Consider the following 20,234-nt stretch of genomic DNA (forward strand, 5'->3'; position numbering starts at 1 on the left):
TTGGGTATCAATGAATGACTTTTATCCAGGGGTTGAACACGGTGAGGAGTGGACAACCAGCATATATATTTCCACGTATTCAACCCCCTTCCACCATTCCCATTCCCTCCCCCACCTCAATCCCAGACTCCACAAAAGTCTCCCAATTACTCACCTTGAGTGCAGTAATCGGTTGGTGGTGTTGCATTGGTGAGGGGGGGTGCACAGCACAGCAGTGGAGAATTCCACAGAATGGCCCTCTCTTGGGTCTTCTCTTTGTCAGCTGGTACTCCAAGAACCAAGATTAACTTGGACTGGCTCCTGGCAGGCAGGCTGAGAGTCACAGTGCAGGATTCAGGATGTGCAATTGTGCTGCTGTAGCTTGCTTGCTTCCTCTCTCATCTTCTTCAAAGATTCTGATTCAGGCCGGGCCAGGAGGAGTCAGGGACTGTCAGACCCGAGTCATATCACTCAGCACCAGAGTGCCAAGCATCACATACATACACATTCTTTTTGTAGAACACTGACTGGGGTTAGAGTCTGGAGGAATACTTTGTCATAAAACTGTTTTTGCTTTTTATTACCTCAGTGCTGCATAGCTGAACAGTGTGGTCTTTTCAGGAAAGAGAGTAGTTAAAGAAAGCAAGCCAACCTCGGCAGTTTTTATATTCTTTGTGTGAGGCGTGCGCCCAGTCTCTGTTGCACATGCATGTACGGCATTAGGCAGGTAGTGTGAGCTCTGGTGAATATTTGCAAAAGCCTCACTGAAACCTTACCACCTGGAAAAAAACCCCCATTAGTTCCCTGCTGTGGAGGAAGGTGGTTTCCTTGTGTGGTGTGGGATTTTTGGGAAGCTTGAATTAAGAGGAACACTACTGTGCTGTGCTGATAAGGAAACAAACAAAAAAAAAAACAACAGTGTGAGGGGGAGACAGAGGAATTAAGATCACGGAGACAAGTGACAGTCTGTCTACTGCTGTGCTGCAGCCTGCCTGTTGAACTTGAAAAAAACTTAACTGGTAAACTTTCTGGACAGGTTGCAGCCGCAGATAGCGGCGCACAGCTCTTCTGGCAGTCTCAGGCAGCTGTCTCTCTCTTCTTCTTGATTCCTCCGTCTCTTCAAGCTTTGCTCCCCTTAGTAACATTACCGTTAGCCTGGCTCTGAGGCTCAACGGCTCAGGAGACATCAGTGATGATCGTGTCTGGATTCGTGGATGTGCTCAATCAAACAAGCGGTGAGTCAGTGTGGTGCACGCACGCACCGTGCCTTGGCCCTTTGCCATCGTCCGGTCCCAACCTACTCTGTTGTCCTCCTGTTGTTGTTCTCCAAGTTCGAGCTCCTTTTTGCCCACCAGCCAGCCGCCACCCGACGCGTGCACTGCACGAGGACCTTGCGTGCATGGTGACGCTGCTGGCAAAGGCGCAGAAGGTCCCAGTGCAAGACAAATAGATCAGCTGATCAGGCTGGATGGCACACGCACAGACGCTGCTGCCTGCTGGCGTCAGCCAGTGCACAAGTCATGGTCATGTGACCCGAACTGAGAAGAAACCCGGACAAATAGAGAAAACTCGGAAACCCGCCCGGACTCCCGACGGCGCCCTCAAAAAGAGGACATGTCCGGGGAAACCCGGACATATTGTAATCCTATGTGAGTGAGACTAACAAGTTAGTTACTTCTTCCATTAAAGGCCTGCTTGAAAAGCCAAGCTTTCACCTGCTTACAGAAATAGAGGTAGTCTTGTGTTAAGCGGAGCCTTTCACGGAGTGCATTCCAGAGTGTGGGGGCTACTCCAGAAAAGCTCGCTTACAGGTATCACATCCTGTAATGTCCTTTGGAGAGGGTGTGGTTAGGGATAGCCCTTGGGAGAACATTAGCTTTCTTGGAGGTGTGTAGAGGGTCATCCTGTTCTTCAAGTACTCGGAGCCATTTCCTTTAAGGGACTTGAAGATCAGTCATAGAGTTTTAAATTTAGCCCTGTATTGTACTGGTACCCAATGAAGTTTTCGCAAAAATGGTGTAATGTGGTCACGTTGCTTGCAACCTTCTGTGAGTCTTGCTGCAGCATTCTGAATCAATTGGAGCTGGTGCAGTGCTATCTATGCCCGGGTAGGTATGCAGGTTCAGACACTGAATATTGGCCAGTATCTGCATAACTTTTGGGTCTGCTGAAGACCTGTATGTATAAGGCCTAAACCCAGACATGGCCTGGCATTGACTACCCAAATCTAATTCAGACCTTGACTGTCAGCAACCTTAAAACCGCTCACCACTGTGAGCTGAATATTGCCCAGAGAGAGTTTTTAGTTCATTTCCTTAATTTGCTCTTCCTGGAATCCAGTCTTGTAAAAACAACTCTTATATGTTTAAGTACCAGGACATACATGTTCACAACACCTAGGGCCCTGTTTACTAAGCTGCACTTTAGGCGCGCTAACATTTTTAGCATGCGCCAATGCTAGAGACACCCATATATTCCTATGGGTGTCTGTAGAATTAGCGCACGCTAAAAACACTAGCGCACCTTAGTAAGTAAGGCCCCTAATGAGGTTGTTTTTTATTGACCATGTTTCCTTGGGAATGGCTGTTCCCACCAGATACATGGAAAATGACACCTGCATCTCCCTGTGTACTTATATATATACTAGCCGTTGAGCCCGTTAAAACGGGCTGGTATTGGGATTTTCGGAGGTCGACGCTGCCCCCCCCCGTGTGGTCACCAACGCTGGCCCCCCGTGTGGTCGCCACCGTTCCCGTTCCCCCCCACTCCCGGAGTCGCTGCCGCCAGCCCTCCACCCGGCCCAGGCCCTCTCTCCGCTACTGAACTTACATCCATTCGCTGGAACGCAGCAGGGCAGATCAGCTGAGCTGCCGTCGGCCTTCCTTCTCTGCCTGTGTCCCACCCTCGTGTGACGTAACATCAGCGAGGGCGGGGCACAGGCAGGGAAGGAAGGCGGACGGCAGCTCAGCTGATATGCGTGCTGCGTTCCGGTGAATGGATGTAAGTTCAGTAGCGGAGAGAGGGCCTGGGCCGGGTGGAGGGCTGGCGGCGGCGACACCGGTTGGGGGGAGCGGTAGCGGCAGCGGCGACCTTGGGCGGGGGGGGGGAGCGGTAGCGACCTCGGCGGCTTTGCGCAGTTTCCCTCTCTGTCCCGCCCCCGTCATCATGGATTGACGCGGGGGCGGGACAGAGAGGGAAGTCTCTACTGCGCATTTGCGAGTGAGTCGGTCACTCGCCGTTTATATGTTTGATATATATATATATATATACATTTATATATATATATATATATATATATATATATATATACATTTATATATATATATATATATATATATATATATATATATATATATATATATATATATATATATATATATTACAAAAGGCTTCATGTTCAGCAAGGCTTTTGTAAAATACTTGAGAAACTAGACATCTCATTTTCCATGTAGAATCCCTACTTGATAAGGGATGGTAAATAACAGTAGCTAAAGACCAGGTGATTAGGGGGTCCTTTTACAAAGCCGTAGTAAAAAGTGGCCTGCGGTAGTGTGGGTGCATCTTTTAGGCAAGTGCTGGGCCATTTTTTACCGCGACTGAGAAAAAGGCAATTATTTTAATGGGCCGGGAAATGGGCCTGCTCTAATATTAAAACTAGCACTTGCCTATTTACAGCCTGAGCCCTTACTGTCACCCATTGACCTAGCAGTAAGGGTTTAAACGCTACCCATGCAGTAACCATGCAGCGCGCACCAACATGGGTGTGCTGCCGCTTACCGCCAGGAACGCCCCCGCAGTAGAAAATAGAAAATTATTTTCTACCATGGGATTTGGCACGTACCAAAATTGGAATTACCGCCGGGTGCACATGCTACCCCGGCAGTAGTGCCGATTGGGTATGCACTACCCGCACGTTAGCTCTCCCACGCCTTTATAAAAGGGCCCCTAGGTTTGTAAGGTTGTGCAAGTTTCTTTACCGTTTAGACATTAAGAAGTTTACCTAGTTTTGTTATTTTGGTGTTTCTATAAAGCTTCATTCTACAGAAAGTTTTTTAACTCATGACATCTGCCCTGTTGAAGAAACATTTGTTATGGCAGTGTGAAACTGTGAACAAAGTGGGCTCAGGGCCCGGATAAAGTGACACCACATAGCAGGTTAGAGTAAGCAAAATTAAAATTTATTAAAGGTTTTGGGAATGGGGGTCATGTTGAGTTCACAGGGGAAGGAGAAATCCAATGCAAAACTAGTCTCATATTCAAAGACTAGTTTTGCATTGGATTTCTCCTTCCAGTGTCCTCCGTGGCATGCTCCTTCAGGACCACTGTATGCACTACAGTCTCTTGGTAAAGCAATACTTCCTCTTGTCTCTGGGCTGCCTTCCATGAGTTATCAGTATAGCTCTTAACATTTCACCAGCTAGCCTGCCTCAGGCTGGATCCAACATGTAAAGCTACAAGGTCCAAGTTAAACTTGGCCTACCTGGCTGTTGTGGTTCCAGTTCACAGGTATGCAGTGAAGATGTATGCCCTAGGCCTTCGCTTCTTGCCTCTGGGCCCCCTCTCCCAACTCCACTGTGGCCCTGCCTTTTATAGTTCCTGGTTTCAGCTCCACTCTTCCTGTCTCACTTCCTCCCTGAGAGGGACTAAGGGTTTTAAGGTGGCTTGCATTGAAACAATTTTATTCTGCCTTGCATGAAACAATTTTATTCTGCCTTCAATACATACCATCCTACAATCAGATTCAAAATTGACTACTCCCCAGAAAAAGTCAATTTTTTGGACACCACGGTCTCAATCAGTGATGGCTGTATACAAACATCTATATACAAGAAACCCACAGACAGATGCAGCTACCTCCACAACTCCAGCTTCCATCCTTCACATACAAAAAGATCCATCATTTACAGCCAGGCCACAAGATACCACCATTTCTGCTCTGACCCAGGGGATAGAGACAGACACCTTAAAAGCCTGACTGCATCCTTCAAACAGAAAGGCTACAACCCCAAATTAATCTCCAAGAATATTGCCTCCTCCCTCAAAACACCCAGGGAGAATCTGCTACAGTACAAGGAGAAAAAATCCACAGACAGAATCCCCCTTGTAGTGACATACAATCCAGAGCTGGAAAAACTGAGGAAAATCATAAGAGATCTACAACCTATACTCCAGGAGGATGAATTACTGAAAGAGATATTCCCATCCCCACCAGTACTGGCCTTCCGACAGCCACACAACTTAAAACACAAGCTAATCAGAAGTAAACTTCCATCACAGACTGAAAAGGAACAGAAGGGCACACTTTCCTGTAATTTATCCAGTTGCAAACTATGCCAAAATATTTCACAGGACCCCACAGTCATCCACAAAGGAAAGATATTCAACATAAAGGAATCTTTCACTTGCTCATCTTCCAATGTGGTATATATCATTCAGTGTAAAAAAATGTAACGAAGGATGCTATATTGGAGAAACAGGCCAGATGCTTAAGACAAGATTCAATTTACATAGACATCACATGAATAATACTGGTGCCAGTAGGGCTCCCACGCCTGTTGGTCAGCATTTTACAGGACCAGGACACTGTACCAGTGACTTCACAATGAGAATCCTGAAAGGTAACTTCAAAACCATACAAGAACGTAAGACCTTTGAAGTCAGAATGATTGAATATTTTAACACCCAACAGAAAGGACTTAACAAGGATCTGGGGTTCCTAGCCCATTATAAACCATAAAGCTGTATTTCTCTGTTGATCACCCCACCCCTCACCTATCCACACCCATCCTGTTAGAATATCAATGATATGCTTTGATGTCCCCATGCATACCTCCTATCCACCCCCATCCTCCCACCCTGTCAGACTGTCATAGTAATGCTTGAATGTTTTCACTTATATACACTGTCAGCTAGCACATTTGCTTATTTCCAATCTGACGAAGAAGGGCAACCTTCGAAAGCTAATCAAGAAATGTATTAAATTATGTCCAATAAAAAAGGTATCATCTTATTTTCTTTTCCATGTTTTATTTTGTTTGATTTCTATTGATAACCTTAAGAGTGGACTAACACGGCTACCACACTCCTCTACTTAAGGTGGCTTGCAGAAACTGAGGGATCCTTCTTAAGGGTGAGGGGGCAGTGTTCTATATACCCCATCACAAGCAGATTTTACAGATGTGGTCACTGAGGAAGTGGAATTATAGAAGATATCAAGGGAATGTTTCAAGAATTAGTTTTTCCCTTAAGTACTGAATGGGAAAAATGGCATTTTTGACTAATATCATATTATCAGGAACAAAGAAGTAAATATGGTGAAATTTGTTTTCTCAGTCTACAATAACAGCAACAGTAATTGTGATTTGTCAGAAATCTGCATAAGATCCATTTCTGAAGTGACAGAACTGCTAGTATCATTTTTAACTGAGAGAAAGCTCAAATCTTGTGTGCTGTAATGGTTCGGTCAGAAGCAAAACTGAAAAAGCCCCTTCCTCCTATAAGTCATATCCTAATAAATATCTTCGCAATGCTGAATGATTATATCATTAAAGAAAACAGGGAAAATAAAAAAAACAATTGGTTTATATCTATAATATGATAGCAGATACCATCTTAATGAATATGCAGTTATCAAAATGAGATGTTTTACAATTCTTTTAGGAACCATGAATTGCTATACTATATAGTGCTGGGCAGACTTATACGGTCTGTGCCCTGAAGACGACAGGTTCAAATCAAAGTAGGGTAAACACAAAAAGTAGCACATATGAGTTTATCTTGTTGGGCAGACTGGATGGACCGTGCAGGTCTTTTTCTGTGGTCATCTACTATGTTACTATCCAGCTCATTTTTGAAAGTGATCGCTGGCCATCTTCCGACACAAATCGGGAGATGGCTGGCGATCTCGCAAAGGCGGCCCAATCGGTATAATCGAAAGCCGCTATTTTGACACCATCACTGCTTTCCCGTTGCAGAGCCAGCAAAAGTTCAAGGGGGCGTGTTGGCAGCAACGCGAAGGCGGGACATGGGCGAGGTTACAAAATGGCCGGCTTTAGCCCATAATGGAAAAAAAAACCCCGGCGATGAAGAGCATTTGGCCGCTTTTACTTGGCCCCTTTTTTTTTCAGGTCTAAGCTTCAAAAAGGTGGCCGAACTGACCACATGACCACCGGAAGGAATTGGGGATGACCTCCCCGTACTCCCCCAGTGGTCACCAACCCCCTCCCAGCATAAAAAACAGGTTACAAATACTTTTTTGCCAGCCTCTATGCCAGCCTCAAATGCCGTACCTACCTCCATGACAGCAGAATGTGTTCTGTCCTCCGACAGCCTTTGCCTGCTTGTGATGTGGCTCAGGGGTGAGTGTGGCACCTTTTCTGTTATTTGCACTGCAGAGTCACATCAGCAATGCATTGTGGTGGGTATAGGCATGGGCGCCCCGTATAAGAGGCTTGGGGAGGCTAAGCCTCCCCAGCCCAGCTGTGACCTTCCCCGCCCATGGGCATTGCCCCCCCAAACGTAGCCATTGGAGCAGCCACTTTCCCTCCAGGCACGAGGCCCACTCACCCAACACAGACCCAGACCTGCCAAGTCGGGAGACTCCCGCTTTGGCGGATCATCTCCCGCACTCCCGCAAAAGCGGGAAAGTCTTCTCTTCAGCGCGACAAAAAAAAAAAAGTAACAAAAAAATGTAAACAGCAGTGGGGCTGTGGCAGCCTTCAAGCATGGGCTGTCTGCGGTGCAGCCGCTCCTCTCTCTGCCCCTGGAGGAGCAGGAAGTTAGTTGGCCGGTTTTCTAAACAGCCAACAGGTCAAGCCTGGTGATACCAAGTCGCACGTGCTCGGAGCCCGAGGTTCCGTTCTCTCCTCGTGGTCCTGCCATCTCGATCTCACCTCCCTGTTCGCGATTCAGCACCTCTCCTTTATTCTCAAACTCCCCCCAACCCTACTTTCAAACTGATGCCTTAAATCGCCCGCCACCGGTCCCACCAATTTCCTTCTCTGGCGTCCCGCCCCCTCTGCTCTGATGCATCTTCTCACGCTGCCATGCCAAAAAAAGGAAACTGCCCATGAAGGAAAGGTGTAGGGTTTGTTGTGGCGGTGATCTGATCTCAGACACAAGTGGGAAGGTGGGAGTTTCAGAATGAGGGGGAGAATCGCTGGGATTGGGGGCTTGGACTGTTGAGAAAGATAAAGCGATACCAGACGGGGGATGGATGGAGTAACTTGTGTGTGAGCTGTTGAGTGTCTGCTTCTTTGGGTTTGCCTCTGGTCGCACTTTGAGGTGTTGATGAGGAGAAGCAGCAGTGGCCAACAAATTAATACCGGGTGGAAGGGGGAGCGGGAGGCACTAGGCAGGTTTAATGGAGAGAGTGGAAAGATGGGGAGAGAAGGAGGGGACATGGAGAAGGGCTGGAGTCCTGGAGAAAGGGAGAAGCTGCTGAAAATGAGGAGAAGGGGGGGGTGAAAGAGGGAAGACGCTGGAAGGAAGGGGTAGGGAGAGAAACTAACAGGTGGAGAAACATTGAAGGATGGGGAGAGAGAGAGAGGGGTGCATGATGAATGGAAAAGGGTAGAGAGAGGGACACTGGATGGAAAGAAGGGGATAGAGAGAGAGAGAGAGAGACTGGATGGAAGGATTGGGAGAGATGGGGGGTAGACGTTGGATGGCAGGATCGGGAGAGGGGGTAGACGAATGGAAGGATATGGAGAGAAAGAGAGAAGAGGAAGACAGAAGGATGGGGAGATAAAGAGGGAAAACGGATGGAAGGATGAGGAGAGGGGGGTAGACGGGACAGGGGAGAGAAGAGAAATCACTGGACATGTAGGGGAGGGCAGGGGAGAGAGGAAAATTGCTAGATATGGAAGGATGGAGGGGTCAGGGGAGAGAGGAGATTTGCTAGATGGATGGATGGAAGGACCAGGGGAGAGAGATTTGCTAGATATGGATGGAGGGCAGGGGAAGGAGTAGAGTTGCTGGACACAGATGGATGAATGGAGGGGAGGGGAGGGGAGTGAGGAGAAATGTTGAATATGGATGGAGGGGAAACTGCTGAATTTAAGGACTGGATCGGAACGCTTTGAGGGCAGATGCTGCAACTGGAGGAAGGATATGAACAGGGTGCCACAGATGGTAGACAGAACGCATAAGGACACAGGAGGATGGTGGACATGGTGAGTGAAAGAATTTAAAATGGAAAGAAGACACCATAAAACAGAAGACACTGGGACCAAAGCGAATAGAAAAACTAAATGTTCAGAAAACAAAGGTAGAGAAAAGTATTTTATTCAGAATGTATTAATTGCAATATGTCAGCTTTTGGAAATGTACATTTCTGATATTTTGCAGGTAAGTTTCAATTTCTCTAGTATTGTTGCATGCCGAGTCTGACTTCTTGAGATAATTTTCCAGTTCAATATTTTGCCTTCGTATCTTTTGATTTCTAGTTCCTTTTGTCATATCTGTTGTCATGTGTTTTTCATGTGTGATCAAGGTTCAGTATTCTGCTAGCGTGTACTATTTGCAGCCCTTTTGGTTTTGTTTTTTTCACTAGGTAGTGTATTGGTGTTTTAGAGCCTGGTGTAATTACAGTGCTGCCTTTTGGTTTGGTAAGTTTCTGAGTGTGTTTTTGCACAAGTTTGTGTATAGTGTTTTGCAGTGGAGAGATTGTGTGTTGGCCATTCGAAGGTGACATCAACACTTAAAATTAATTTTAGTTTGTTTGTCATAACATCAGACATGGTTTTATAATATTTTGGAGGATCTGATGTTGAATTGTTAAAGGTATTAATTGTGACTATTTTACTTTTATTTATTTTTCCTGTGTGTTGTCAGATAATTATGGATGTAAGCCCCGCCCCCTGGCACCACCCATAACCCTGCCCCTTTAGCCTCCCCAAACAGGTCGGCCACCGACCGCCTATGGGTATAGGTATTGGTAGTTGGTAGGCTCTGCTTTTTCCCCTGCTTACTGGGTCAGAGTGTGCCCTGTTTTGTTTCCTGTTGTAGTCCATGTGGTAGTGGCCATTTTATAAGACAGTTTTAGTTCCCTTTCCTGTGTTACCCACGTCAGAGAATGTAGTTCTTACCTTGAATGGTGCTGAAAGAGGGCTTTGTACACCATTGTGCCAGCTCTGACCTACTGCTAATCTTAGTACCAGGGGACTCTTTGCCAGTGGGGCTCAACCTCTGATCTGCAGTTAACTGTGAGTAAACGTGGTTATTTCAAGAAAGGACTTTTTCCAGAGAGATTAGTCTTCAGGTGTGAACTGGTGTGCCAAAGTTATACAGCAGCAATAAGTCCTAGAGGCTGTATGCAGGTCCCTGGAGCAGTTTTAGTGGGTGTAGTACATGTGTGGGTAGTGGGTTTTGGGGGGGGAGGGTTGGGGGGCTCAGCTCCCAAAGTAAGGGAGCTAGGCATGTGGGAGCTTTTCTGAAGTCCACCGCAGTGACCCCTAGGGAGCCCGGTTGGTGTCCTGGCATGTCAGGGGGGCCAGTGCACTAAAAATGCTGGCTCCTCCCATGGCCAAATGCCTTGAATTTGGCCGGGGTTTGAGATGGCCGACATAACTTTCCATTATCACTAAAAAACGAAGCCGGCCATATCAAACCCCAGGCAAATCCAATGCATTTGGCTGGCCGGAACCGTATTATCGAAACAAAATATGGCCGATCATCTTTTTCGAAAATACGGGTCTGGCCAGCTGTTTGCTGGCCCCGTACTCCCCCAGTGGTCACCAACCCCTTCCCAGCATAAAAAACAGGTTACAAATACTTTTTTTGCCAACCTCAATGCCAGCCTCAAATGCCGTACCCACCTCCATGACAGCAGAATGTGTTCTGTCCTCCGACAGCCTTTGCCTGCTTGTGATGTGATTCTGGGGTGAGTGTGGCACCTTTTCTGTTATTTGCACTGCAGAGTCACATCAGCAATGCATTGTGGTGGGTATAGGTATTGGTACGTGGTAGGCTCTGCTTTTCCCCCTGCTTACTGGGTCAGAGTGTGCCCTGTTTTGTTTCCTGTTGTAGTCGATGCGGTAGTGGCCATTTTTGTAAGACAGTTTTAGATCCCTTTCCTGTGTTACCCACGTCAGAGTAAACGTAGTTATTTCAAGAAAGGACTTTTTCCAGAGATATTAGTCTTCAGGTGTGAACTGGTGTGCCAAAGTTATACAGCAGCAATAAGTCCTAGAGGCTGTATGCAGGTCCCTGGAGCAGTTTTAGTGGGTGTAGTACATTTGTGGGTAGTGGGTTTTGGGGGGCGGGGTTGGGGGGCTCAGCTCCCAAAGTAAGAGAGCTATGCACGTGGGAGCTTCTCTGAAGTCCACCACAGTGACCCCTAGGGAGCCCGGCTGGTGTCCTGGCATGTCAGGGGGGCCAGTGCACTAAAAATGCTGGCTCCTCCCATGGCCAAATGCCTTAAATTTGGCCAGGGTTTGAGATGGCCGACATAACTTTCCATTATCGCTAAAAAACGAAGCCGGCCATCTGAAACCCCGGCCAAATCCAATGCATTTGGCTGGCTGGAACCGTATTATCGAAACAAAATATGGCCGGTCATCTTTTTTGAAAATACGGGTCTGGCCAGCTGTTTGCGGCGCCGCCAAAATACATCACCGGCCATGTATTTTGCCGGCGCCATTCGATTATTCCCCTCCACGTTACTTTCCAGCTCATTTTTGAAAGTGATCGCCGGCCATCTTCTGACACAAATCGGGAGATGGCCGGCAATCTCACAAAGGCGGCCAAATCGGTATAATCGAAAGTCGCTATTTTGACACCATCGCCGCTTTCCCATCGCAGAGCCGGTGAAAGTTCAAGGGGGCGTGTTGGCAGCAACGCGAAGGTGGGACATGGGCAGGGTTATGAAATGGCCAGCTTTAGCTCATAATGGGAAAAAAAACCCGGCAATGAAGAGCATTTGGCCGCTTTTACTTGGTCCCTTTTTTTTCAGGTCCAAGCTTCAAAAAGGCGGCCGAACTGACCACATGACCACCGGAAGGAATCAGGGATGACCTCCCCATACTCCCCCAGTGGTCACCAACCCCCTCCCAGCATAAAAAACAGGTTACAAATACTTTTTTGCCAGCCTCTATGCCAGCCTCAAATGCCGTACCCACCTCCATGAGAGCAGAATGTGTTCTGTCCTCTGACAGCCTTTGCCTGCTTGTGATGTGGCTCTGGGGTGAGTGTGGCACCTTTTCTGTTATTTGCACTGCAGAGTCACATCAGCAATGCATTGTGGTGGGTATAGGTATTGGTAGTTGGTAGGCTCTGCTTTTCCCCCTGCTTACTGGGTCAGAGTGTGCCCTGTTTTGTTTCCTGTTGTAGTCGATGCGGTAGTGGCCATTTTTGTAAGACAGTTTTAGATCCCTTTCCTGTGTTACCCACGTCAGAGAATGTAGTTCTTACCTTGAATGGTGCTGAAAGAGGGCATTGTACACCATTGTTCCAGCTGTGACCTACTGCTAATCTTAGTACCAGGGGACTCTTTGCCAGTGGGGCTCAACCTCTGATCTGCAGTTAACTGTGAGTAAACGTGGTTATTTCAAGAAAGGACTTTTTCAGAGAGATTAGTCTTCAGGTGTGAACTGGTGTGGCAAAGTTATACAGCAGCAATAAGTCCTAGAGGCTGTATGCAGGTCCCTGGAGCAGTTTTAGTGGTGCAGTAAATTTGTGGGTAGTGGTTTTTTTTTTTTGGGGGGGGGGGGGGTTGGGGGGGCTCAGCTCCCAAAGTAAGGGACCTATGCATGTGGGAGCTTTTCTGAAGTCCACCACAGTGACCCCTAGGGTCCCGGTTGGTGTTCTGGCATTTCAGGGGGGCCAGTGCACTAAAAATGCTGGCTCCTCCCACGGCCAAATGCCTTGAATTTGGCCGGGGTTTGAGATGGCCGACATAGCTTTCCATTATCGCTAAAAAATGAAGCCGGCCATCTCAAACCCCAGCCAAATCCAATGCATTTGGCTGGCCGGAACCGTATTATCGAAACAAAAGATGGCTGGCCATCTTTTTCGAAAATACGGGTCTGGCCAGCTGTTTGCGGCGCCGCCAAAATACATCGCCGGCCATGTAATTCGCCGGCGCCGTTCGATTATTCCCCTCCACGTTATATGTGACTATCTCTGGGAAAAGGTGACTAAAGTTACCAGAAACAAACAAAAAAAAACAACAACAACAAAAACAAGGTTTTATTGAATTTTTCTAGAGCAAACAATTTGTAATACAACAGTCCAAACCCCATCCTTTTATGTGAAAAATAAAAAAAGCTAACAAAAGTTAACTTTTCTGTTTCTGGAGGGTTCACAATAATAATAATAATAAAAAATACAGCAGCTGATAGAATGAGTTTATCTTGGCAGATTGGATGGACCGTACAGGTCTTTATCTGCCGTCACCTACTATATTACTATCAGGCTTATTTTCGAAAGTGATCACCGGGCATCTTCCGACATAAATCGGGAGATGGCCGGCGATCTCTCAAAAGCGGCGACATCCGTATAATCAAAGCATCGCCGCTTTCCCGTCGCCGAGCCAGCGAAATTTGAAGGGGGTGTGTCAGCGGTGTAGTGAAAGCGGGACATGGGCGGGCATAGGTGTGGCTACCAGATGGCCAGCTTTCGCAGATAATGGAAAAGCTGCGTTAATCAGTATTTCGCCGGGTTTACTTGGTCCTTTTATTTTCACGACCAAGCCTCAAAAGGTGCCCCAACTCACCAGTTGACCACCAGAGGAAATGGGGAATGACCTCCCCATACTCCCCCAGTGGTCACCAACCCCCTCACACACTAAAAAAAATAAAAATAAAAACCTTTTTTGGCCAGCCTGTATGCCAGCCTCAAATGTCATACCCAGCTCCGTGACAGCAGTATGCAAGTCCCTGGAGCAGTTTTTAATGGGTGCAGTGCACTTCAGGCAGGCAGACCTAGGTCCATTCCCCCCTACCTGTTACATTTGTGGTGGTAAGTGTTCAGCCCTCCAACCCCCCCCCAAAACCCACTGTACCCACATGTAGGTGCCCCCCTTCACTCATAAGGACTATGGTAGTGGTGTAAAGTTGTGGGGAGTGGGTTTTGGGGGGGATTTGGGGGGCTCAGCACCCAAGGTAAGGGAGCTATGCACCTGGGAGGTATTTGTATATTTTTAAAACATTTTTAGAAGTGCCCCCTAGGGTGCCCGATTGCTGTCCTGGCATGTCAGGGGGACCAGTGCACTACAAATCCTGGCTCCCCCCACGACCAAATGCCTTGGATTTCACTGGGTTTGAGATTGCCGGCATTTTTTTTCATTATCGCTGAAAAACAAAACCGGCCATCTCAAACCCGGCGAACTCTGGCATTTGGCCGGGCTAAACCGTATTATCGAAAAAAAGATGGCCGGCCATCTTTTTCGATAATACGGTTCCGGCTAGCTGTTGCGCCGCTGCCAAAATAGATCGCCGGCGATCCATTTCGCCGGCGACATTCGATTATGCCCCTCCACATTAGAAGTTCAAGCGTAATGTTTTTCAGACTGCTTTTGTTCGAGCAGGGACTGTCTCTTCATTTTCAAGTGTACAGCACTGCGTACATCTAGTAGCGCTATAGAAATGATAAGTAGTAGTAGTAGTACTAGTACCCATGACATGAAAAATTAGCCATTTTCAATATTTTAGAGCTGCTATTTTAGTCACTTTTTCCAGAGAGTGTCAAATATTTCAATGAGACAGTTACCCCTCCCCCTTTTACAAAGCCACGTGGCAATGCCAACACAGCCCATTCACTTTGAATGGGCTGTGTCGGCATTACCGCACTGGCAGCCACTAGCATGGCTTTGTAAAAGAGGGGGTTAATTAGGTCATTGGTATAGTGCCCATTGATATCTGTTTAAGAGCTGTGCTCCAGATGTCACAGTGCATTCCCAGCCTGCCACAACAATATCCATCTGCATTATTCAATTGTAAAAATATTAATGCATTCTAGTCACGGGTTAGGTACTAAATCCCACAGGTGTGTCACTATCAAAAAATATGTGAAGGGGCATTTTTGAAAGGATGTCCTAGTCAAAATAGAGATGTCTAGCTCATAACGTCTAATACAGACATCCATCTCACATGTATTTTCCAACAGGAAATATGTCAGGATTTTCTGTTTGAAAATACATGAGATGGGCGTCAATGCGTTGAGGATGTCCAGCATGAACAGCCATTTTACAAACTGGAACATCCAACATATGAATGACAAAAAAGCAGAGCCAAGGACATCTGTCTGGCAGCGTTCTTAGAAGACTGACCACAAAGATATCCCTGCAGGACACAGGCGCAGCCTAGTGGTTAGTGGAATGGACTGTAAACCAAGGGACCCAGGTTCAAATTCCAATTTTAACTCTTAGGGCCCTATTTTTTATTTATTTATTTATTTGCTGCATTTATATCCCACATTTTCCCACCTCTTTGCAGGCTCAATGTGGCTTACATTATGCCGCAATGACAATCGTCATTAACGGAATGAGATGAACAGAGTATTGTTACAATTAATGTACAAAGATATCAAGAAAATTAGAAGAAAGAAATAATTAATACATATCAGATATGCAAAATGTAAAATAAGGTATAGCGATAAATGTTAACAGTTTGGTTGAAGTAACCAAATTAAGGAGTTTACTGTTGATTAGTTCTAATACAGATGGTGATGGTGAGTCTTTTATGAAGGGTTCTTATTATTTGCTAAGGTGCACTACTGTTTTAGCACATGCTAAAAATTAGCACACGCTAACTGTGTAGATGCCCATAGGAACATTATGGACATCTACACGGGGACCTGCTTACTAAGCTGCACTATGGGTACGCTAGAATTTTTAGTGAGCACAAAACATTAGTGTGTGCTAATGCTAGAGACACCCATAGGAATATATGGGTGTCTCTAGCATTTAGCGTGCACTAAAAACATTTAGCGCACACCTTAGTAAACAGGGGTTACCAAGTTGTGGGAAAAAGGGCACTGCAGTAGTGGCGGGGGCCATTTTTCCTATGTGCCAGGGCCCTTTTTACCACAGTGAAAAACAAAATGGCAATACAGTAAGAAAACTCTTACTGTGTGGCCTTGCAACGGGGAGACCTTACCACCACCCACTGAGGTGGCGATAAGGGCTTCCGCGGTAACCTGGCAGTAACTGGGCAGCACACGGCAATACCCAATTACCGCTGGGGTACTGCCATGCTAACCATTTCTGGGGGGTTTTCCCCATCAGAAATGGCATGCGCTCGACCCGGAACTACCGTCGGTGGCCATGATGGGCCAACGGTAGTCCTGGAACAATCAGCAGTAAGCCCGCATTGGGCTTACCACTGCTCTTTAAAAGGACCCCATAGTTTGTAATTGTGCGCCCTCCCGGAACAGAAAAATGCCTACTGTACCTGCAGGTATTTTTCTGTTTCTGGAGGGCTCACAATAAAAATAAATAAAAGTGATAAAGTGGGATTTGAACCCGGGTTTCTTGAAGTCCACTGCCCTAACCAGTAGGCTACTCCTCTATGTTTTTGTGCACCTACTCTTTACGTGGTTTACCACTGTGTAATTTTATAGTAGCCATTTTCTGGAAATGCAAATATCCTGACCTGGATGGCCCCATTTCCAATGTTCTCCTATGCAAAATGGGGCTTTAAACATTTCAGGTTATATCTGCCATTTGTGTGGACTGCTTGGTCACCAAACTTATATGTATCGTGGCTGAATATCGCCACTTAGGGCCCTGTTTACTAAAGTGCGCTAGCGTTTTTAGTGCAGGCTAAAAATTAGCATTCGCTAACGCTAGGGACACACATAGGAATGTCTCAAAATGCCTTCTTTTTAGAGATAATTTTGGCAATATAGCAAAAATTATTCATTAAAGTGTCCAGGATTTCTTTTTCTAAAAAACAAAAACAAAAACCCAACCCTTACGGGGTCAGCCCCACACAGACTACATCATTACTTTTGAATATCAGTCTCATTGTCTTTAATATAATTCCTTGGAGAAAAAAATACAATTTAAAACTTTAGTGCAAGAAATTATATTAAAAGGTGCATAATATTTTTAATTTCAGAAGACTTATTTAATTTTTTTCTTTTTTTTTCATCTACAGTTTACTGAGCTGTAACTCCAAATCTATCCTAAGAAAGAGGAAATTCATAGATGCATTGAAAGTAAACAAAGGAACACCCAGAAGAGAATCTAAAATGAACTCAAATGATTCAAAAGTCTCAGAAAACGTGCAGTTCTGCTATGAATTTATTAATGGGTCCTGTCTGAAGAACAGTTTGCCAAGCAGCATCCGCATCCCTATGTACATTTTTATGATATGCACGATACTAATGACCGTGGCCGGCAACTTAGTAGTTATCATCTCCATTTCTCACTTCAAGCAGCTTCACAGCCCAACCAATTACCTCATCCTTTCCATGGCCTCTGTGGACCTTCTGCTTGGCATTTTTGTCATGCCGTACAGCATGGCGAGATCTGTGGAGCACTGCTGGTATTTTGGAGATCTGTTCTGCAAAGTACATACCAGCACAGACATCATGCTGAGCACTGCGTCTATCTTCCATCTCTCGTTCATTTCCGTTGACCGCTATTATGCCGTGTGTGACCCTTTAAGATATAAAACAAAAATGAACATGTGCATCATCCTTTCTATGATCCTGGTCAGTTGGACAATCCCAGCCATTTTTGCTTTCATAATGGTCTTTTTGGAGCTGAACTTAAAAGGGGCAGAAGAGCATTTCCATAATCACGTCAACTGTGTTGGAGGCTGCTATGTCTTTTTCACTAAAACTTCGGTCGTGGTGTCCTCCATGATGTCTTTCTACATCCCTGGATTTGTGATGCTCTGTATCTATGGTAAAATATACCTGATTGCCAGGAGGCAAGCCAGGTCAATTAAAGATGTAACTAATCAGTTTGCATTCCAGTCAAGGCTTGGAGAAAAGCAGCGAATTTCAAGAAGCAGAGAGAGGAAAGCTGCAAAAACTATAGGGATAGTGATAGGGGTTTTCCTTATTTGCTGGTCCCCATTTTTCTTTTGTATTGTAAGTGACCCCTTTCTGAACTACACTTTGCCACCCATCTTGATAGATGCCTTAGTTTGGTTTGGCTACTTGAATTCCACATTTAACCCATTGGTGTATGCATTTTTTTACATGTGGTTTCGTAAAGCACTAAAGATGATTATGTTTGGAAAAGTCTTCAGTCCAGACTCTTCCCGGACTAGGTTGTTTTCTGAATAACAGCAATCGGATTTTGGATGCACATGCATAGATCTGCTAAGAGATGGTCAGCATAAAGGTACCACCTCTAAGAATGTCCTCATTACAGATTGGTAAATGTTACAAATAAGATTTCAAACAACAGCTCCGATGTAATACCTAGCATTGTTTTGTACAAATTCTGAAAAAAAAAGACAAGAGAAAAATGCCTGACCATGTGCAAAGTACAAAATTCGGGGCCCTGTTTACTAAGGTGTGCTAGCGTTTTTAGCACATGCTAAAATTTGCATGTGCTAAACGATAGAGACACCCATATATTCCTTTTAATATTGAGCTTGCTGCTGCTTTGCAAAAGGGCCCTTAGTGAGTTGCAGTGCAAAGCAGTTTATTAATTCAGAGGCAACTTCCCCAAGTCATCTTTGTGCCTTTTAGCAAGCTGTGGGTAATCTTTTGGCAAATGAATGCTGTAGATCTCATTTACATTGTTGCAAACTTTCCTGGGACATTCTGTGAGTTTGTTACATCAGTCTCAATGTATGCTGATCTTAATTTGCTACCTAGAAGGCAAGACTAGGATAACAGTTTTCACCTCCTTATGTTTTTCATCCGTACTTTCTAGAGAAAATATGCTTTTCTGTATTATACAGCTCTTCTCTAATACAGACGACCTGCACATGTTACCCTTATGTAATGTTGATGCAGTTAAGACCAATAGGTCTTATAGGAAAATAAATTGTAATAGCTATGTAAAGTCTACAACCCTTGAAAGTTTCCTCATATTTTTTTTTTTTGTTTCAGTGCATCAGATTTACATGTATCTATAAGTAGAGAGGTGTGGTAGCCGTGTTAGTCCACTCTTAAAGGTTATCAATAGAAATCAAACAAAATAAAACATGGAAAAGAAAATAAGATGATACCTTTTTTATTGGACATAACTTAATACATTTCTTGATTAGCTTTCGAAGGTTGCCCATGTTTTATTTTGTTTGATTTCTATTGATAACCATGTATCTATATAAAGAGGGTTTGTTTTTTTTTCCTCTTTTTGTTTTACTTATTGACATGCCAGATGTCACTCATTTCAGAGGAAATGTGTTTTTGGGGACGGGGGAATCATTATCAATATGTGTCCACTATAGGCACATCTCCAATAGTCACTTTCATTAAGACCAAAGCCTTCAGTTTCTAAGGAATGTGATACAAACAAATTTTTGCAGCATAATCCTTACTTTAATATTCCCTTCTCTTGTTTGTCCTGTTTGTCTGTCCTAATACTACCACTACTTTTACTAATTATCATTTCTATAGCGCTACTAGACGTATGCAGCGCTGTACACTTGAACATAAAAAGACAGTCCCTGCTCGACAGAGCTTACAATCTAATTAGGACAGACAAACAGGACAAACAAGAGAAGGGAATATTAAAGTAAGGATGATAAAATAAGAGTTCTGAACAAGTGAATAAGGGTTAGGAGTTGAAAGCAGCATCAAAAAGGTGGGCTTTTAGCTTAGATTTGAAGACGGCCAGAGATGGAGCTTGATATACTGGCTCAGGAAGTCTATTCCAGGCATATGGTGCAGCAAGATAAAAGGAACAGAGTCTGGAGTTAGCAGTGGAAGAGAAGAGTACAGATTAGAGAGATTTACCCAGTGAATGGAATTCCCGGGGAGAAGTGTAGGGAGAGATAAGAGTGGAGAGGTACTGAGGAGCTGCAGAGTGAATGCACTTATAAGCCAATAAGAGGAGTTTGAACTGTGTGAGTAAATGGATAGGGAGCCAATGAAGTGACTTGAGGAGAGGGCTGATATGAGCATAGCGACACTAGCAGAATATAAGTCGTGAGCAGAATTTTGAACAGATTGAAGGGGATAGAGATGGCTTAGTGGGAGACCTCTGAGAAGCAAGTTGCAATAGTCTAAGCGAGAGGTGATAAGAGTGTGGATCAGGGTTCTGGTGGTATGCTCAGAAAGGAAAGGACACATTTTTGTGATATTATAGAGAAAGAAACAACAGGTTTTAGCAGTCTGTTGAATAT

The 20,234-nt window shown here is 45.2% G+C and overlaps 1 protein-coding gene across 1 annotated transcript in view; it reads left to right on the forward strand.

Annotated features, from left to right (window-relative positions):
* TAAR1 (trace amine associated receptor 1) overlaps nt 1-18,430 on the forward strand; it is a 71,660-nt gene extending 53,230 nt beyond the window's left edge. The window contains exon 2 of the mRNA XM_030195502.1: nt 17,079-18,430. Within this exon, the coding sequence (XP_030051362.1) occupies nt 17,079-18,219 (1,141 nt within the window). The 3' untranslated portion in view covers nt 18,220-18,430. The remainder of the gene's footprint in view (nt 1-17,078) is intronic.
* The last annotated feature ends 1,804 nt before the right edge of the window (nt 18,431-20,234 follow it).

The sequence above is a fragment of the Microcaecilia unicolor genome, chromosome 3 (assembly GCF_901765095.1).
Source record: "Microcaecilia unicolor chromosome 3, aMicUni1.1, whole genome shotgun sequence".
In the NCBI taxonomy this organism is placed as follows: domain Eukaryota; kingdom Metazoa; phylum Chordata; class Amphibia; order Gymnophiona; family Siphonopidae; genus Microcaecilia; species Microcaecilia unicolor.